The 20542-nt window shown below is 39.1% G+C and overlaps 3 protein-coding genes across 3 annotated transcripts; all 3 read left to right on the top strand.

The window, feature by feature from the left end:
* The first annotated feature begins 37 nt into the window (after positions 1 to 37).
* rundc3ab (RUN domain containing 3Ab) lies at positions 38 to 8488 on the top strand. The gene is made up of 11 exons (XM_067489138.1): positions 38 to 408; positions 3130 to 3245; positions 3624 to 3751; positions 3949 to 4034; positions 4139 to 4228; positions 4332 to 4412; positions 4956 to 5121; positions 6013 to 6170; positions 6433 to 6552; positions 7106 to 7206; positions 7301 to 8488. Exons 1-11 carry the CDS (start codon positions 302 to 304, stop codon positions 7441 to 7443), a joined length of 1296 nt encoding a protein of 431 aa, XP_067345239.1. The 5' UTR covers positions 38 to 301; the 3' UTR covers positions 7444 to 8488.
* Positions 8489 to 10942: 2454 nt separating this feature from the next.
* LOC137106129 (glucocorticoid-induced transcript 1 protein-like) lies at positions 10943 to 17872 on the top strand. Its single transcript, XM_067489160.1, has 8 exons — positions 10943 to 11618; positions 12306 to 12451; positions 13056 to 13151; positions 13540 to 13656; positions 14369 to 14497; positions 14636 to 14822; positions 15132 to 15300; positions 16191 to 17872. Exons 1-8 carry the CDS (start codon positions 11495 to 11497, stop codon positions 16492 to 16494), a joined length of 1272 nt encoding a protein of 423 aa, XP_067345261.1. The 5' UTR covers positions 10943 to 11494; the 3' UTR covers positions 16495 to 17872.
* A 770-nt stretch (positions 17873 to 18642) lies between these two features.
* Positions 18643 to 20516, top strand: LOC137106130 (cytochrome c oxidase subunit NDUFA4-like). The gene is made up of 4 exons (XM_067489161.1): positions 18643 to 18875; positions 19843 to 19931; positions 20099 to 20159; positions 20364 to 20516. The coding sequence occupies exons 1-4, from the start codon at positions 18825 to 18827 to the stop codon at positions 20418 to 20420; spliced, it is 258 nt and encodes an 85-aa protein (XP_067345262.1). The 5' UTR covers positions 18643 to 18824; the 3' UTR covers positions 20421 to 20516.
* The last annotated feature ends 26 nt before the right edge of the window (positions 20517 to 20542 follow it).

Raw genomic sequence — 20542 nt, 5'->3', positions numbered from 1 at the left:
CGTGATGCGAACTGAGCCGCTGACGTCATCGTGAGGTCAAACAAGAGGCGGAGAGAGAGGGGAGATGTAATTCAGTCCTCTGTGTTGGTGTGTGTGTGTGTGTGTGTGTGTGAGGGACATAAACAGAGCAACACACTGTATGTTGCGGTATATCAGATGTATCGACATCCATCATAAGAAAGTACCGCCGCTGTTTGTCAGAGGCAGGCAGGCGCCATCCTCTCAGGCACCCAGAAGCGGATGAGGAGGGCCGGTGGCCGAAAGGGAGGGGTCCTTTGGTATCAGGGCTGCCTCCTCCTGAATGGAGCCCGGTTATGTGCAGGCAGCGATGGCAATGGGAGATGTCTCGAAAAAAGCGTCTACTCGGAACGTGGCGGTAGAGCGTAAAAACCTCATCACTGTCTGCAGGTCAGTTTCGTTTCAGGAGAGGCTGTGTGTGTGTGTGTGTGTGTGTGTGTGTGTGTGTGTGTGTGTGTGTGTGTGTGTGTGTGTGTGTGTGTGTGTGTGTGTGTGTGTGTGGTACAGTACCTGTGCTCTGATGTATAAGTGCAGAATGACATGAATGCTAAGTAGTGCATCAGTGATCATGTAGTTATATCTTGTCAGTTTGTTTGTATAGGCCTACGCTTACGTCATCGTTCCATTAAGTCCATTTTCCTGTAGTCTGTACGGACAGTGGGCCTCTGTACGTGCACAAACGGGTTTTCCTTACAAATACTATTTTTGAAAAATAATATCTAACAGATAGTCAGACTCTGAGTTCAGCTGTGTCACCTTTGTCAGTATGATGATTTTCTTCCTCTGATGGCGTGGTTGCTATGACGACAACCTTCCTGGGTAAATGACTAGCTCGCACTCTAGGGACTTGGGGCGGAGAGGCAGTATAAGGCCGGTACATTAAGCCCTGATGGTCTTGTCTAGGATGTTAGAAAGGGGTTTGCACTTAAATGTCCTCCCTAGAGCTTAACAGACAGACACATGCTGTACATGAGTGCATGCTATGAACCGCACACTGTATTCACTATGTGTATGTAGGGATTCAACTGGGATGAACTGATTCATGCACACACCCTACGGAGGACAGCAGTGTGCTTTTATTGTCTTTTTTATTGTCTCAATTTAACTGCTTTCAATGTGTCCGCTTCTACTTCAGCAAGCAGCTATTTTTTAGGGAAAAAGCTTTAAAAACAGAGCATGCACCATAGCTGCTGAATCTTTTTTCCTTTTAATTTATCATAATTTCAAAAGGTGATAGGTGTCAACGTTTGGTATGGCATGTTTCCCTTTATGAAGTAACCAAAAACAGTTCCTGCGCTTTAAATAGTGACTTTTATGTACTATATATTTAGTTTAGATTTTTTTTCCCAAAACATATTGAATTTCTGATTTTTTAAAGATATAAACACTCAGCACCTTAAAATATATTGTTGGAATGGTCTGAAATCTTGCTGCATAGTCACAATCAAAGTCAGATTGTAAACTAAGTCTAAAATCATCAAATAACTTTGTGTCATTTTAATAAGTTTGTGTCGTGGGTCTGTTTTTTAAGCCCAAATGTGGATTCCAGTCTCATGTTCAGTCACACAGTCATATACTCAGACATGAATGCAGTAAACATATGCACGACACATATAGAAAGAAAAATATGCACCTTTGCTGAACCACTGTCAGGTGTATCTGGTTTATTTCACTCCCCTGCTGTTCGTAATCCTGTGAAGACACAGGGGATTGTGCTCTTTTTGATGTGAAAGACAGTCAACCGGTTATTGTCCAGCATCTGACCACAGACAGAGCAGCTGAATGAGACATTGTTACCTCTGGAACAATGGGGAGTGAAATCACAGTCTCAGTGGCTTGTGTTAAGATACGCATTGTCCTATAGACAAATACATACACAGACACACACACTTACCCCACACAAACTGACAGTGTGTGTACTTTAAATGTACTAAAACAGTTTACATTTGGCTGCTCTGATCTAAGCTGGGTAATTTCAGTCACCACACCATGAACAATATCTGAAATCAATTCTGTCTAATAATAAGTAAATTGTCTACACATCTGAGGAACTGATTATTTCCTGGCTGTGTCTGACAATAATTATTTGGTCCTTTCACCACACAGCAGATTTTGCGCGAGAGAACAAATAACATCTGACAGCTTCTCTTGCAGTAAATAGACCTTTTGAATTGCTTTTGACTCCAGGAAAATATAAGTGGTCATTTCAGGAGAAGGATAAAGGTTAAAATTTCAGTTTCCACAGCTCAGGATGTTGGCTAGCTCTGCGGCGGCTGGTGCATAAATTAGAACAGATGACATTAGTTGACCCTGATTGACATTAAACATTTAATTGTAGAGGTACAGCACAATATATTTTCTATATTTAGCCATGTTATTTAGACCAGACTGAATTATCTCCTGACTATGGATTACCATGAACCTGGTACAGACATCTGTGCTGCCCAGATGATTTGATGTCATTCCCTGTACCACATCTGTGAGGTGCACTACTGATTTTAATGAAAATTGAACATACAGCCATGTTCACTTCAAGATGAATGACCAAATAACTCAATTATAATGCAGTTGTAAAGGTGTAAATGTATTATAAAAACAATAATTCTGCTATACATTAATATGATACCGTTATAATTTTGAACATGTCAGCATGCTGACGTAAGCTTAGCTTGTGTTTTAAAATGTATTCGGTACAGTTGCGACATTGGAGTGCATCACAGCAAGGCTTTCTTACCACATATATCCGAGTCATGATTCCACATGGACAGTACAAAGTAAATTGAATTGTTGGAGCTTCCTGAAAGCTCTCACTGAGAATCTCCCTCATGGTAAATGGATGAGTCAACAGGAAATGGACAGTATGATCTGAATGTTCACAGTATTTCGCCCACAAACAATGACAAACAATGAGGGCATTAACATTAAAGCACAGCACAGATTTCAAAAAGGTAAATTACAGTTTAATCTCTGATGTGTTCCTATTACAGTAAAGTGAGGCAAAACAAAGCAGTGATCTAATCTCTTCACTGACTAATCCGTTCTTGTGATGACTGTGTCATGTGATGATCAAACTGTTTGTTTGAATTTTCTCTCTCTCTGTATCACATAAAGGTTTTCAATAAAGACGCTGTTGGAGAAATACACAGCTGAGCCCATCGATGATTCAGCTGAGGAGTTCATCAATTTCGCAGCCATCCTTGAACATATCCTCAGCCACCGCTTTAAAAGTAAGAAACGCACGAGGACATTTGTCACAGATTGACTACGTGTTAGAGAAATTCAAAAATTAGACCAATTTAAAAGAGTTAAGAAAGACGCAAAATAAAAGTTAGAACAAATTCTGAGTGGAAGCTAAATAAATTAAAACATTGACAGATGAATGTTTGTTATTACACCTTCAGTGAAATGAAATTAATTTAGATTAATTCAACTGTGAATCAGTTTGTGTCTAAAATTGTACACATCATTATTTGTTCCAAGTTTAAAAACAGGAGAAGTTGGGCAAACATAGAGCACTGCCTCCATTAGCAGCAGCTGCTTCTGTCTCATTTTTGTAAAGTCTAACACACTGTAACTGCACCTGTCAACCTACATTTTCTTTTTAGGCTCGAGCAGCTGGTTCGATGGCCAGAGGAGTTACTGGGACTACATCCGCCTGGCCTGTGCCAAAGTCCCCAACAGCTGCATTAGCAGCATTGAGAGCATGGAAAACATCAGGACGTCACGAGCAAAGGCAAGTCTTCCATAATCAAAAACAATGCAAAGAGAGCAAAAAAGATGTGTGTGTGTGTGTGTGTGTGTGTGTGTGTGTGTGTGTGTGTGTGTGTGTGTGTGTGTGTGTGTGTGAGTCCGTGTGTGTTTGTTGGGCATATATATGTCACAATGTTTTTCTGATGCAACATTAACCTAGACCTTTGGTGACCTCTTTAGGGTCGGGCCTGGGTGAGAGTAGCCCTGATGGAGAAGAGACTGTCTGAGTACATTGCTACTGCTCTGAGGGACAGCAGAACAACCAGGTTAGAGGTCCCAGACATGTCCTGTAACTATACAGCAGTGTCACCGTGCTCCTGCTGTATTAAAATCATGTTCCTATCTGTTTCAACATGTCTCTGTGCTTCAGGAGGCTTTATGCAGAAGGAGCCATCCTATTGAGAGAAGAAGCCACAGTGCTAACAGGGATGCTCATTGGTCTTGGAGCCATAGATTTTAGGTGAAGAGTCTCTATATTTACTGCATAAAATCTGAATGCTGGTTATGCTATATATACTGTAGTTTTTGTCTTACTGTATTTGTGTGTGGCTTCTCCTTCTTAGTTTCTGTTTAAAAGGGGAGGCCCTGGATGGGAAATCGTCTGCAGTGATTGACTACACACCATACTTGAAATTCACACAAAGGTGATAGACCTATTTTTATTGACCGTACAGAGTAAATTTCAGCACATGTTATATATCTTTTACTACGTGTAGAGTTTGCATATTGTCCTTGTGCTTGTTTCCTCTGGGTACTTTGGTTTTGTCCCACTGTCCAAAGACACGAAAGTTAGGTTAATTGGTGACTCTAAATTGCCTGTGAGTGTGAATTGTTGTCTGTCTGTGTATGTCTCTCTGTGTTGGGCATGAAATAGACTAGTGACCTGCCTCTCACCCTATGACAGCTGGGATAGGCTCCATCTCCACTGTGACACTGCACAGGATAAGCAGTTACAGATAGATGGATGGATGTTTATACTGGAGTTACATTTCCTCTATTTATCTTTGGAGAGATAAAAAAAATATATTTGTGGTCAAGATCCTACAAAAACCACAGTCACAGAATTAACTCTTTGAGAAAAATAATGTATTTACTTTAGGAATTATTTCATCACATCCCAACAATGAAGTGTGCGGTGGACCATTGCAGATTCAATAAGAAACTTAAATTGAGTGCTTCTGTTCTAGCTTTGATTACCTGAGTGATGATGATGATCGGCAAAGTGTTGACAGCAGCACAAGTGACGACAGCTTTCCTGAACACCCCTACATCCCTCTGGTCGCTGAGGAGGAGAGCTGGAGCACAAAGTGTCGCAAGATGGAGCAGAGGTTCAAGATTGTCAATGCCCAGAAGGTGTGCACTCATTTTTGTTTGACTATACTGTGCTCACTGTGGTATTGATTGCCAGTGCACTAAAGAGCAGAGTAATGTATTTCTGAGTGAAATGTACCATGGAGGTGGGGCTTAGTTACAAGAAGGATTCTTTAGTTGAATGGCATAAAATCGTCCATGTCTTAGTGACTATGCAGAGATACAGTGATGTAAAGGACTATTGGCCTCTGTCCTCTTCATTTGTGTTGTAAGATCAGTTGGAAACAAGAAGGAATTTGAAGGGATTTAAATACATCTTTCTTATAGATACCAAACAATATAAAATAACAAAAAAATAAACAAATAACTGTGAAATAAATAAAATATTTTTTTTTATTTTACAGTTTTTAACAGCCATACAAAATTTGAAATTTCAATTGTAATTAAGGGTTAGATGTAAGTGGACAATTTGGAGACGCACTGGTGAACTTTGTAATAAATTTTTGTATGTGGGCAAGACATAAAGGTGGTATGCTGTAGGCCATATCAATAAAGAAGAAATCCGGAAACTGGTCCATATTCCTGGATGGATGATTATAGTGAAGTTAAATAGTCATAAAAATAATTTGTAGAATACTGTAACAATACAAAACAGGGGTTGTGTGGGTTTGACTGTCTAGGTTGATCGAATTTGGTTGAGAAAGGCAGAAATACATCACTTAAAACATTTTCTTACTAAGACACACCAACTAAAAGCATAAGAAAAAACACAAAAACTGGCATTTCTTTAGTTAGCCTTATATTGTAAAGATGTCCCGTATTAGTGGGCACACCCTAAATAAATAATGTCAATCACAGATGGATGATGTTTATTATGATTATAAATGAGAGGATCTATTTTTGTGGATTTTGTTTGTGAATTTGTGGTGTTAGGGTTACCTGGAGGAGCTTGTGCGCCTGCGCGAGTCCCAGCTGAAAAACACAGAGACAGAGAACAAGAGGCTAAAGGCCCGACTGGAGGAGCTACAGAGCCAGAGCGAACAGGAAAAGAAAGACCTGGAGGCCATAATCATCGAGCTTCAGGAGCAACTGTGAGTGATGTAGACAGATGGTTGACATCAGGTTCAAGTGTGTTAGTGATACAACACAAAGTCAAAGGCAGAATGTAGCAGAATTCTAAATAGTAAGCAGAGAATAATCAGAAGCTTGGCATTAAGTGTTTGTATGATGGTTTGTTAGAGTTTTAATTAGTTATAGTGAGGATTTGCAGACATGGTTAGGCCTGAAGCATGGATTTCATTAGTAATGTCCTCAAATGTGTTTTGTCTCATATTGTTTCCTCATGCTTGTCAGGACCAGCTTGATTCCATGTGACTCCAGCCACTTGGCCAAAAACCTTCCAATCCCCCTGGTCAACCAGTGGCCAATGCTGCAACCATACAACAACCAAGAGGATGTCAAGCTGTTCCGCAGGTTTGAGTCTGTTTCCACATGACACAGTGGAGTTGCACTTTTATGTATCATAGATGAGTTCTGTGTCTTCACGCTACTGTTGACTGACAACAGTCGTTACATGGAGCCGGGTGTGTGCCACTGTGTGTCTTTATGATCGCTTCATTTTCAAAAATAATGTTGCCATCATACCTTTACAACTGCATCAACATATCTTTAAACTAAAGTAATCACAAAACAAAAAAGCTTTTTATAAATATTTAATTCCATTTCAAATTTCAGATTCATATTTCAGAGTCCTTACAAACAGACACCTAAATAACCAGAATATACTATGTACTGGGATGCTTTAAAAATAAACATTGACATAGAAAATGTAATACATAAGTTTAAGCTACAACTAATTAAAAAGGATAAACACACAAGGAAAATCCACTATTTTCAGGTCTGCATGGAAACACTGTATATATCCACACTATATATGGTATATTTATACTAAGTATAGCATAAGCTTCTGTATATTCCAATGCTCCATCATTGTTAACCTTTAATGTGTCCTTCTGCTGACTTGTAGGAGGAGTTTTCCCAGCACAGAGCTGCTGTCAGTGGAGATCAGCCTGGATTCCGACTCCCAGAGGACTGAGGGGAAGCAGAACGGAGGAGCTTGGTGCACAGGTAACTCTGACTGTGCCACAGTGTATTCTCTAAAGAAAATGAGGGGGTTAACACGCATACACACTTTTCTTGTATGTCTGTCCCACCCCTACAGGAAAGGACTACACCCCCTCCATGATGGGCCTGTGTGGATCCTTGGTCTCTCTCCCGAGCTGCAAGTCTCTGGCTAGCCTCAAGTCCAGCGAGTGTCTGGTCAACATCAGCACAGAGAACAGTCCTGCCCTCTCTCCCAGCTAGGGGGCGCCAAAGAAACATTGCCAACCACTTATCACACACTGAGACAATGCAACATGAACGACTACTTTTGGTAGGCGGACAAATGCCCTCTTTCACAATCCTTATGTGAGTCCCTTTATCTTTATGCTCTGAGCCCACCGCTCTTTCAACTTATACCTTTTAAGCATTTGTGAAAGGGTAGCCTCCCTTGGGTGTTTCCAACAAACATACAGGAATTGCTGCTGTATTGCCCAACAGCCTCCTTCAGTTACACTGTCTTTCATAGTCGTGACATGATTAAGCCTCCTGGTATGCAAACAGCTGGTTTAAGTTTGACCTCTCTCACATGCTGACGTTACAGTCAGATACCTGTACTGATCACATTCATCGAAGCTCACTGTAGAGTCGCTCTCTGTATACTTGTCCATTTGTCTGTCTCATCAATCTGTCAGTGTAGCTTTTTCTGCCTGTTGTATAATACTGGCAGGATGGATGAGCTGCTAAAAGATTTTTAGGGATCAGAATAAATGTTTGGCCATATTACTTTACACTGTTATGAGAGGATGATTAGAAATGACCAGAGGCTTTAAATGTGTTGACAAAATGTGACTTTATAATGAAGATTATATGAAAATTAACAAAAGCAGCTTTATGATATTAGGATTGCCAGTTTGGCTTTATTGAATCATACAGTAGTTTACGATTTTAAGAGGAAACACAAGAGACCTATCAGGCTAAAGTTTGCAGAACCAGTACAATTTAAGCATTATGTCTATTGCATACAAATGCTAAAAGCATTATGCAGAATGAATGTTTTCATTGTCTTTTTCTACAAACCTGGCTTGATAGAATAGCTTAAGCAGGATGTGCAAAGTGCAAACTGTAAGTATTTCATTCACTTTTTGTCTTCATTTTTTCCCTTTGATCTTTCATTTTTATGTAATACATTTCATGATATAGGCTACTGACTGGTTCCATTTACCACAATCTGATGCAGTGTTGTTAATAGTTGGTTTATTTTGTTTATTTAAAACTGCAATAAAACTGCCTTTTTTGAAACATTAAATACTTGAGTCTATTGGATGTGTATTTTTTGTAGCCGCACTGGCAGTGTAGCTCTAGCAATATCAGTTTGTTGTCTAAATGTTTATGCCACCAGAGGATGAATCCTAAAGACTATGGCAATCCTCTGATTGTTTCTCCAGAGCCAAAAAAAGTTTTGGTTTCAGCAAACAGCAACGTTTTGTACTGACATTTATGTTCTCCTCAAGATCTACTGCAATAAATTTTCTATTCGTCCAATACTTTATTTATCTAATATGTAAAATTATTCCCTCCAGCCTATTGTAAATGAGCAAATGTGAACATCCTAACAGGCTTCACTAAGATGGAGAACATAATAGACATTATATCTTCGACATCAGCATGTACTGTTAACATAACACGTGTTAGCAGGATGTTAGTGTTTAGCTGAATGCACCAGTGTAGCTCTAAGTACGACCTCAGCACCCATGTTTCTTCATCCACAAATGCATGAATTGTCTGCATTTACATTTGATTGTCATATTGGTTGATTGCCACTTCCCCACTCAAATGGCTAGCTTTGTCAATATAATACTAATCTGATTTAAAACAAAGAAAATAACAAGAAATCAAATAAGCTTACAATGAATAGCTGACATCACAGTAATTTCATCTCTTAGGTCAGAGAAACCAACCCCATGCTCCTTCTTCCTGTGCCTCGGTCACTTTTTGTCTTCACTTCTTGCCTTTGTAGCTTAACTTTGTAAAGCTTGACATCAACTGTCTTCAAATGGGTTTGAGTCAGTCTGCGTGGGGTCATAGGTTAGGTCATTCATTCATTAACACAGACAAATCCATAGAGCTAAACAAACAGCAGCGGAAGGTCTTTTGGTAAATAGTGAAAATGCATTGTGTAGGAGACACATTCCAGATCGACATACTATCCAATTAACTGCCTGGATGTAAATGGATGGATACCCAGGGGTTGGTAGAAGTTGGGTTTAGTTATTTAGCTTTGGCAGTTTTGTAAAAGTGACATCAGTGGCTGTAGTTTGACTACAGAGAAGAAGAAGAATTTTGGCATGTTTCAGCACTTGATCGTTTTGTGATAAACCACATTCACTCCCATGTTGGTGTGCCAGACATGCATGTTATCTAAGCATGGGCCAACGTTCCATGTAACTAACTACAAATTTGAGCTAGTTTTGTTTGGGTGAAGTACACAGGGAGCCTTAGCACTGATCTTAGATCTGCATGCAAAAGTGCATGTCATGTTATCTTGGTCTCCTTCTTCTGTCCCACCATTGGCACTCCCTTTCGACAGAGTCAGGGCATTTATCTCCCACAATGCACACTGCTTCACACATGCATACACACCACCCAAAACCACTTCACAACCACCCAGATGGGGCACACACACCCAGCTGGGGAGATTTAATGACCCTCAGGATGGTATAATGCAAAAAGTACCACCGAAATGAATTAATAAAGGTTATGACAAAGCATACTAGTGAGCTGTGGTGTTGCTCAAATATAGTGTATATTACATCCCTACAAAATATGCTACAGTATTTTTGAAATTCAGTTATATTTTCTTACTGGTATTTGTCCAGTGGTTGCATAATCAGTTGTGTAATCCGTAAATTGCATGTGTACATTAACATACACAAATGCGATGGATTAAACAAATCAATCAAGTTTTTAATAGTTCATGGTATACAAATACATCTGTAGTTGTGTAGCAAGCAACTGAAATTAAAAAGAAATGCAATGGTGGAATGTAACTATAGGCTACACCTACCCTTTTATTTGAGTATACTTTTCATGTACCTTGCAAACGTAGTTTCTTTTTTATGCTACTATAAACCTTGTTTCCAGAGGGAGTTATTGCACTTTTACATTCTACATTTTACTACCATATTTTTATTTTGACAATTACCTTTTGAGCAGGTACAGGTTAGTGCAAAATATAACTAATAGATAAACTATGTGTTATTATGGACTGGGCTACAGCTGCAGCATGATGATCATACTTTAATCCTTATATTCCAGAAGTATATTGTTCTGAAACTGGCTATTGTGCATAATAAGTTATTTTTGCTATTTTTGCTTTAATTTTATATTCGACTTATATAGGCATCCTTTATACTTTAACTTCAACTTTAAAAGCAGAACTTTGATAGAATACACCACTATGGTATTGCTAGTACTGTGGTTCAATTAGTAGTCTGAAATAGCTTCAGCTGTGAGTAACTTGCACATCAGTGTCAGGATGACTTATCATAATTTACAACGGTGAAATGTGTTGTTTCAACACGAAGTTAAGGCTGAAAATAAATTATTATGAAGTATGAATCGAGGGCGGAGAGAATATATTTCATTGTCCTGGGTTTGACAGATTGATGTCAGGTTGTCCAATAGGAGTGACGTTGGTGGTCTCACTAACCAATCAAACGTAAGATCTAGAGCCGGGTCGGCCCCTTACATAATTAAATCCACACCAGCGTGGTGGAGTTGGTGGAAGTGTTTGGAGTTTCAGCCAAAGATCACTTCGCATCTTTCTGGGGCCACAAAAACACGGTTCAGCCTGAGAAAGTACAGTGAAATACACGTTAAGGTTTGCTTAGAAGGCGTAGCAGGTGACGTTAAAGAGACTGTGACACTGGATCTGCTTCCTTGTTCGACAACGGGGTGAAACCTCTCAACATCCTCACAAAGAAACTTTGCCTGCTAGGCTGCTAACTCTCAACTCGCACACAAGCCAGAAAAAACACAATCACCGCCGGAAACTTGATCCGGGGCTGCTATTAACGTCTCGGCTGTTTAGCTACGTGCGGCTGGTAGTTGGGTTTACTAAGAAATGGCGTTTCCAGGAGTCAAGGCTAAAGTTTTCTAACGGTTTTTAGTAGTCATCATCGCGAGAGGAGGAAGAGTTGCATCTGGTGACTTTAGCCAACAACCAGAAGTGTTTCCACAGAGAGACCCCACATATCTCCACCTAGTTTTGTTAGTTTGGAGATAAATAGTTCGAGATTTGTTGGAAACAAACATGTCTGGCCGAAGTGGAGCCAGACAGACGAGGGGAGCTGCTCCGGGTCCACAACCCCTCAAGGCTACTATCCCATATCAGCTGGCCAGCAAACCTCGGCCAAACCGGAAGGATGGAAAGTCAGGTAATGTTATAATCTTGCTACAGTATGTGGAGATTGTTTAATTTAATGGAGCCGCTTTAAAAGGAAATGTCAAAACGGATTAATGCGGGACACATAAGTAGTACAACAAGAAACTTGAAGTTATTAATCATTTAGAAAAGGTTATCTTGTAAAGATGTAAAAATAATGTGAACTGCAGCATCTTTTGTTTTCAATTGACAACCATTAAACATTTCATTGACTGTTAACGTTTTTATGTACATTTATATGTGGATAGTGGAAGTGGCAATGTAGTGTCACCAGAATAGACAAATTCAAACAAAATACACTATAGCTATTACAACACAGTTATGATTATATTTCCAACAAATGTATTGATAAATTCTGCAAATAGCTGTCAAGGTATTCATCAGTTGTTTGGAAAGGCCAAAGTGAAGGCAATTTAAAAATGTCCATAAAAGGTGACATCTGATTAGTATTTCCGAATACAAATATATTTAGTTTACAATGATATCAGGCAAATGAAAGCAAGTATTGACTGTTTTGGTAATTTTCTTTTTAACAGTTAAACAAAATAAAATCTTTTTAGATAGATGGTGAATTGTTCACTTGGGCACTTTTCAATGGTTCTGTTACTAACTGTTGGAAATTACAGTATTTTAACCTGTGGACACATTTAAAATTATATTTTGTTTCCTATATTAATAGCTGGAAAGACCAAATCGCACCAGTTGAGCTCAGGCATAAGGCGAACGATGTCTCTCGAAGCCATCATAGGGCCGTACCTGCAGGGACACTGGCCAAAAGAACCAGAGGGCCAGAGTAGCCTGTCTTGCAAGGACAAAGCCACTCAGGTCAGCTCTAAATATGTGTGAACAAATTCATGCTTGAAATGAATCAGTTGCGTAACTATGGAATTTATTTCCATATTTAACATTTTCTCTTAATTGTCAGTTGTGAGTTTGCATGTTTGCAAAGGAAAAAAGTTGATGGTAGACTGGGGGAGGGAGGGAGTGTCCGGTGCTTGCATAGTTATACCATAGCGAGAACCACAGCCATGAGAACAGTCCCTGAAGTCAGCTGACGCGGTCGTTTTGGCTGCACCCATCCTCTGTGCTCAGTGTGCAGGCACTCGCCACTGCTTTCTGGTTGCCCACATCCTCCCCCTTTGTTTTTCGGTCTCTCCTGCTCATCTGCTTTTCTACAAGTGTGAAGAGTCTGTGGGTGTGGACTGTGAACATGTTTTGTGCTTGGTGTGAAACTTTTGGTAAAATATAATCAAAGTCTTAACATACATGACTTTGATGTAACAGTTTCCTTTTAGATTGTATAAGGTCAAAATGCATCTTCAGGGCAAAGTTTAACACAGTGTAAATCTATTCACTAGGACATTATTTTAGTATTTTAGGAGTATTAGCTCTCATATCAGCTGCAAAATTGTGGTTTCCTTGTCCACAGACCCCAGACTCATGGTCAGAGAAAACCCAGAGCAGGAGAGGAACCAGTATCCACAAGCGTTCGGCATCTTGGGGCAGCGCTGAGCATCTACGGGAGGTCAGTCTCTGCCTTTATTTCTCAGCATCCATATTGGTTACAACCAGGTTTACTAAGCTGGGTGTATTTTGGGGTCTGTATTTAATATTAAAGAGGAAAAATGATTTGACTGAATTATTTTGACAGCATTGATGTTATTAGGTAACCGAGATAAATGATTTCATCTCTAAAAGAAACTTCCCTTTTTACTGTTTTCACTAGCACTGCACTTATCTTTTTTTTTATCTGAACATCGCGATCACATCTCCACAACTAAAAATGCTTACAACATCTTTATGAAGGGTCCTGGTTGTAAAGTATGTGACTTGTAATTTTAAGTTTAAAGGTCTTCCTCTGTTTGTTTGTGTTTGTAAGCTTATTGACTGACAATAACTTTGGTTGGTTGCAGATTGCTAAACTAAAACAACAGCTGCAACAGCGCAGCAAACCTCCAGTCTCAAGAGGACAAGATAAAGACCGCCAGCATGGGTATCCTCAAGGGAGCAGTAGCCTAGTAACTACACAGGTACTTAATGTCATCAGCATGCATAAATACACAGCACTAGTTACTTCATACCTGCATGTGTGTACACAAGCAAAGTTGATAGTGTATTTTTTTTTTATCAGTGCAGCTGCCCACTGACAACTATCCTTGATGAGATTTATCAAAGTGCATAAGTGCAGCTCGTGGCAGGAAGTGAATTAAATAAAACACTGAAGCAACAGGAAGATGACTACATCATGCTGCTTCTGCTTTTCAGACTGAAATACACAGTTCTGCTTTTCAGCACAGCTGCTTTGCGTGGTCTTTTTGTGTGGTGCCACCCTCCACTGAGCTCAGACAGTTTCAGATATAAAGGTCACAAATCTCATTAGATCTCATAGAAAATGTTGATAATTTATTTCAATAGATGGATACTTTAATCATCCCAATGGAAAATTCACACAATAAGGACTTGTTATTTTTGATAATGGGGGAATTAGGTGAGTTGCAGTAGATCTCAGTACATATTGCTTTAATACTTAACACATGAAGAAGTTGCTTTGGAAACTGCATATGAATGTTTCATGTTTTGTTTTAAAAATAACAAACTTTATCTATACGACACGCCTCATACAAGCAATGTAGCTTACACAATAAGAAGAAACTGAAATATAACTGTATTTACAAGTTTCTTAAGTTGCTGTTTAAAAGTTAAGCAGCCTGAATTCCATTAAACTTGTTTGTGTGTCCTCAGACTCAGCCAATTCCCATTCCTCTTGCTCCCTTGTCTACACTGGTCCCTCGACTGCGCTGCAGTGTTGAGGGCCTCAACCAGGAGCTGGAAGGCATGTTCATCTGCCATCCAGCACATCCTCAGCACAGGGTAACTGTTAATCCACATGACATACACATGTTAAAAGAAACAGGAGAGGTTATTTAAAGGCATAAATCAACACTTAACACTTTATTGTGGCTGATATTCATTACACAATGCAAACTATGGCGCTTCCTGTCTTGTTAGCTCCTTGATGTTCCAGATGGTCACCGGGCTCCGGTCCCTCCGCACAGCTGCAGCAGCGGCTCTCAAAGTGACCCTGCCACCACACCCCTGTTCTCATCCTCTGCCTCCTCCTCACCCTGCTCCTCTCCCAGCTGCATCTCCACCTCCCCACTTAACTCTGAAGACGCTCCTCTAAACATGCACCAAGGTTAGTTTGTCAGTACGGTGTATCATTCAATTTTAAGTTCACTACAAAGTTTCTTTTCTAGCCTTAATTTAAGGTACAGTCCACTGCATCCTAGAACAGACGCACAAAGTCTCCATGAAACCACTAACACCAAGGAAGGCTGCCTGTTGTCTCTCGATCTGGGCCAAAATGTGACATTTGAACATAGAACATAGATTACAGCAAACAGCTGACTAGCGCATGTCTTCAAAAAAATTAAAAGTGGAACAGCTGGGGCCTGTTATTGTAAACCTACAGTATATTGACAGATTTTCCATTTCTTGTTTTCAGGGTTAATAGACGGTGCCGAGACGTGTCTCTCGTCCCTGTTCTCCCAGAATGAGGCTGATCTCTCGTTGCCTCTGCTGATCTCATCTTCTCCAGGGCCCAACAAAAGTTGCTGTTTCCAGAGGGAACCACCAGAGGGGTGTGAAAAGGTTCGAGTTTGGGAGGAGACCAGGTATGTTTACGGGGCTCTTAGTTATACTAATAATGTATGCAGTTCCTTCAGAAAGAATCCCGACTTCTTTACTTCTTCTCCTATTCTTGTTTGTATTTTAGAAACTCATACATCAAATGCAAACAACAGACTTTTCTTTACTAATGTATTATTAATCAGAACTGAAATCTTTTACAGTAGTATTTAAACCCTTTATTCAGTACTTTATAGAAGCCCTGTTTGTACTGATTACAGCTTTGAGTCTACAAACTTCTCACACCTGGACATGGGGTTGTTTTATCCCAGTCTTCCATGTAGATGACCTTAAACCTAGTCATGTTGTATGAGATGCATGTGTGAACTAATGTGTTTCTAATAAATCTGCAAAAACCCAAACATGTTTTCACTTTATCATTATGTTTTACCAATTGTAGTCTGATGGTCCAAAATGGCAGTATTATCTATTTAAAAGTAAATCTACAACACAAGTGTGTAAAAGTGAAAGTGTCTACTCTACAAAGTCACAGTACATGCTGGGATTTCAAACTAAGTCAGTGTGTGGGTTCCCTCTGGTGGTGACTCAGAAAACGTACCCTACAGTTAAACAAAATATGAAGACACCAGGCTGTCAGAACAGGCTTGTTTAATTTTGGGCTAATAATATTGTTTTTCTTATTTTTTCCCAGTTTTGAAACACAATTTAAAGATTACATTAGATTTTTACAGATTATAGATTTTGGTCATTGTTATTTTAAATTATGCTGAATGACCTGAATGTTTATCGTGAGAGACAAGTGTATTTACCAATACCTTCATAGTCACAATAAAAAATAAAGTGCATTTCCACAACATATCTTCTGACAGATTAGTTTTGTCATCATTTTCTCATAGTCCCTTTCTTCATTCTGTAGCACTCCATGCCAAAATAAGCCAGCTCTTATCTCCTCCTGCCCGGACCCCAATAAAGTAAACTTCACCCCCCATGGGGGATCAGCCTTCTGCCCCGTCAGCCTTCTCAAGCCCCTGCTGCCCTCCATGGACCTGTTGTTTCGCAGCCTTGCCGTCTCTCCAGCAGGCAATTGCTTCAGTCAAGGAACAAGTTCCTGCCAGACAACATCCTCTGGCAGCTGGGCTGCTCCTCCAGATCCTCCTCTAGCCACTGCCGCCACTACTAAAGTGATGGGGGACAGCTCTGGGGACACCCTCGCCTTCTAAATACAGCTGCTGATTTTTATTTTTTATTTTTTTACAGTGGTAACCTTTATGTGGTCTGGGACAGATTTGACACTTTTGGAAAGCCTATTCCTTTTCTACAGACATAAAATATCAAAACTAATAACATCAAAGGATTAATATAATCATAGATGATCCAAAGGATATGCTTTACAAGCTATTTATTTTTGGATTTCTGAGCAATGAAACATCTATAAATATCAATTTTGGTTGTTTTATTATCCAAAGATTTATAGCAAAGTCTGAGCGTGAGAGATGGGACAGCACTGCTCACTTTTTAACTCTGATATAAATGTTTGGTGCCTGACTCTCTCTCTATTTTTTTTTTCCCCAAAGAAGCCATGACATACAGTTATTTAGCAACATTGGAGTCTGGCTCAAACAAGGAAAAACTCTTCTTGGATAAGTTTGGTTTTTATGTATTCAAAGTTCTGAAATCACCTTAAATATTTTTACATAACTCTACCTTGCACCTGTTACTGGTGTACAAAGCATGACAAATCAGTTGGGTACTTTTATTTGCCTGAGTTTAAAAAGACACAATGAAATCATAATTTCATTATTATAATCTTTTGGGAATTTTTCTGGGAGGTTGAACCTGGGTAGCATTGGTACCTTCTCCCCGTATTTTCCTGCTTTTTTTTTTTTCTATTCTTTTGTTTTTTCTGTTTTTTACTTGCAAAAAAGTAACTTGTGCACATTGATAAAAACCTGTTATTCCTTGACGTTCTAGATGTGTGCTTGATGTTATAGTTTCAAGGTTTCACAGCCTAGTTGACTGACTAACCCGTTTTAGTGGTGTCGATTTATGATGCTAAATGTTCCTTTTCTTTTGTTGTCCAGATATATTTTTATTATTATTTCTTGTAGACATGTTTGCACAACTTGAACTGCTACCTTTGAGTCGCAATTCTTATTTTTATATTCACTTTTGTACTTCAGTGTAAATATAAGAGTAGTAATGTGTATTTTCTACGTTTTGTTTCAGTTACCTGCAACATAAGCTAAAAAAAATACTTAATTTTAATTTTAGTTTTGTTCCTTCAGTAAGGTTGAGGCAGGTGTTACAGGAGGTATTGTATCAGGTGGATTTTTATTTATGCACTTCCTGGGGAGGGTTTTATGTGGAGGAAAAGATGTTTCTTATGTACGATAGTCCTAGGTTATTGTCTTTGAAAGGAGTTTTGTTTTGTGCACATAGATGGAAAGTTAACTTTTCTTTGACTAACTTTTCCTAGTCTTAGTTCTGGTGGAAAACTGATTTATTGAAAAATTGTTCCTGTTGTTGTTTGTTTTTTTTGTTTTGTTTTTTGGTTGGAGTCTCGGAAAGTGCTGTAATGTTATAAACATGCGACTGATAGTGTGTTGTCTTTGTGATTATTAAATTAGTCTCAAGTCATATCTTAGAATACCTTGGTTTGAATTTCTGCATAACCTTTCTGTTCCGAGTTTATGGAGTGTGACGTTGTCCAGCTGCTCTGTTAAAAATGTCTTCTATTGCAGTTCAATTATTTCCAAGTCCTCTAATAATGCAGAAAATTCAAAATGTAAAGGGAAAATGGGGTCAGAATAAATCAGCATTGATCAGTTGAAGTTTGGCAAATAATGCTGAAGCAATTGGTCAAAGAAATTTCTGAATTTACATAAAGTGATTTAAAGTCCCACTAATGTCACAGTAAGACAAATGCTTTTCTTTGCATTGTTTTACTTTTACAATATTTTACTTGGCCATTATTTTTCACTATTGTTTTGGGCTTTTAAAGACAAACCGATTGAATTGGAAAAAAAAAAACTGATGACAATAATTACATTTATTTCTCTGTAGTTCATTTAAAAGCAAAGTCCTGAGTGGGCAAATGTGGAAAAACCAACTAGTCCAGTTATTATAAATGCTTTATAAAAACTGGCTCAAGTGTTCTTTTCCTTTCGATTGGAAGACATGATTATTCTCAGCAAATAGTTTTCCAAGTTTCAATCTAATTTTTCCCCCCGAAAGTTTTAAGAAGCTTAAAAGAATTCTACAAAAATGAAAATGCAAATCACTGGTTGATTTCTGGCGTGTGCTCCTGTTTGACTTGAGGTGTGGGACAGGGAGATGCCCTCGCATACCAAACATACCAAACGGTACAGTGGGGTCCAGATGCACAGCTGTTGTCGTTGCATTGTGTGATTGGCTGACAGTACGGGAGGTGGTGGGCTCTCCGCAGTGCGTGCAGACCCGCAGGGAACAGTCAAAGATCCGCCGCAGAAGCGCACACTCAGCCCGCAGATATTCGCTTTAACGGGCTCCGTCGGTGGGAGGATTGTCTGCTATGTCGTCCATTTTGAGGCTCGTCTCTAAACAACTGAAGAGCCACCCGGCTGTGAGTTACACATTACTTTTTGTTATTATAGGCTATTGTTAATTCATTTCTATTTGTGAACAACCCAATGACATCGAAAGCACTGAGGGGGCGCTCTGTCGTTATGCGCCCTCCCGTGTCCAAAAAAACTGCTTAATATTCTGATCTATCATAATCAATAGCTTTTTTTATTCACATATCTTACCCCTTCAATGCAAAAAAATCACATTTTTGAACAGATGCAGGCACAGATTTAGGAAGTAAATGATGATTAAGGCAATTTTACACAGATCCTTTTCCATTTTGAACAGTGTTTATGATCCTTAATTATCATTATATTGTCCGGCTTAAGCAAGAACACATGTTTTTTTGTCATTTGTTTTTATCTGGTATATTAAAAAAAGAAGCCACCTGTTCCTTTGAAGCAGGCCACATTAATGCAAGAGCCAATAATGTAACTGGGGCATTATAAACATGTTTTGAGGGAAGGATCTGTATGTAAATCTCAGCAGCATGTACAGTACTGTATAGTCTCCATACTGACATGACTCAAGGGCAGGGTTGATTCAAGGGCGACTGAGTAAAACCTAGAAAACATGCCATAGGTGTAAGTCTGATCCTATTAAGGATCAAATGCCAGTCTTACTATTAACTCATATGATTATATATGGAACTATTCACAAATACATTGGTATTTCACAATGTAATTTTGCGGCTCTAATGGAATAAAGCAGCGGTTTCCAAGCTTAGTGTCAGGATGACAATGAGAGGTCGCACAATCTTTGCCTATTTGTGAATTAAGGGATCATCTGTTGGTTATTTATATTAAATAAGGAAGACAACTCTTTTGCATGGGATTTTTTACAGCGGGTAGACAAACTCATCCAAGTGCCTTGTTGTAATTACAACCCATAAAGCTTGAGATGCACAGGGATACAGAAGAGAAATGTGACAGTAATTCAGTGATCTTGTTCTTTGGCCACTATAGCTGATCCCTCTCTTCATCTTCATTGGTGGCGGGGCAACCATGAGTGTTGCATATGTGTGTCGTTTAGCTCTGAAAAACCCTGATGTCTCGTAAGTACCAGTAATACCTGAGACAGTAATAACTTATCTTTAGCTGTCAGTTTTTTTTTCCATTTCTATTATTTTGAAACTCCAGTGTTACAATATTAATTGTTTTGTGCACAACATTCATCATCATCTCAGGGTTTAACTGAAGAAGTTTCTTTTCTTGTTTTCAGATGGGATCACCATAACAACCCTGAGCCCTGGAACAAGCTGGAGCCCAATCAGCAGTACAAAGTAAAAGCTTTTCTACACATTTTGCACAACCTCCACTTTTGAGAAATGTTGATCATTGTTGCTGCTTTACTCTTTATGCCAGGTGGTGAGAATTCATATATAAGCATATGTCTGTGGAGGACAAACCATATCAGTTAAATTGCTTCTAAGTCTGTGTTGACTTGCAATACATTTGTTCTTCTGTGTGTGTGTGTGTGCTTTCAGCTTTTCACAGTTAACCAGGACTACTCCAACCTGAAGAAGGACAGGCCCGATTTCTAAGTCACGGTGTCATCACATGTCTTTGTCTGACATTGTAGTCGGTTTGATGAGCCTTTGCACTTTTTTCCCAAAACAAAATAAAACTATTACACTGAATGAATATACTCTACATTCACTCAGTT

This window comes from Channa argus, chromosome 20 (assembly GCF_033026475.1).
Source record: "Channa argus isolate prfri chromosome 20, Channa argus male v1.0, whole genome shotgun sequence".
Taxonomy (NCBI): Eukaryota; Metazoa; Chordata; class Actinopteri; order Anabantiformes; family Channidae; genus Channa; species Channa argus.
This window is presented reverse-complemented; position numbering and strand designations above follow the sequence as displayed.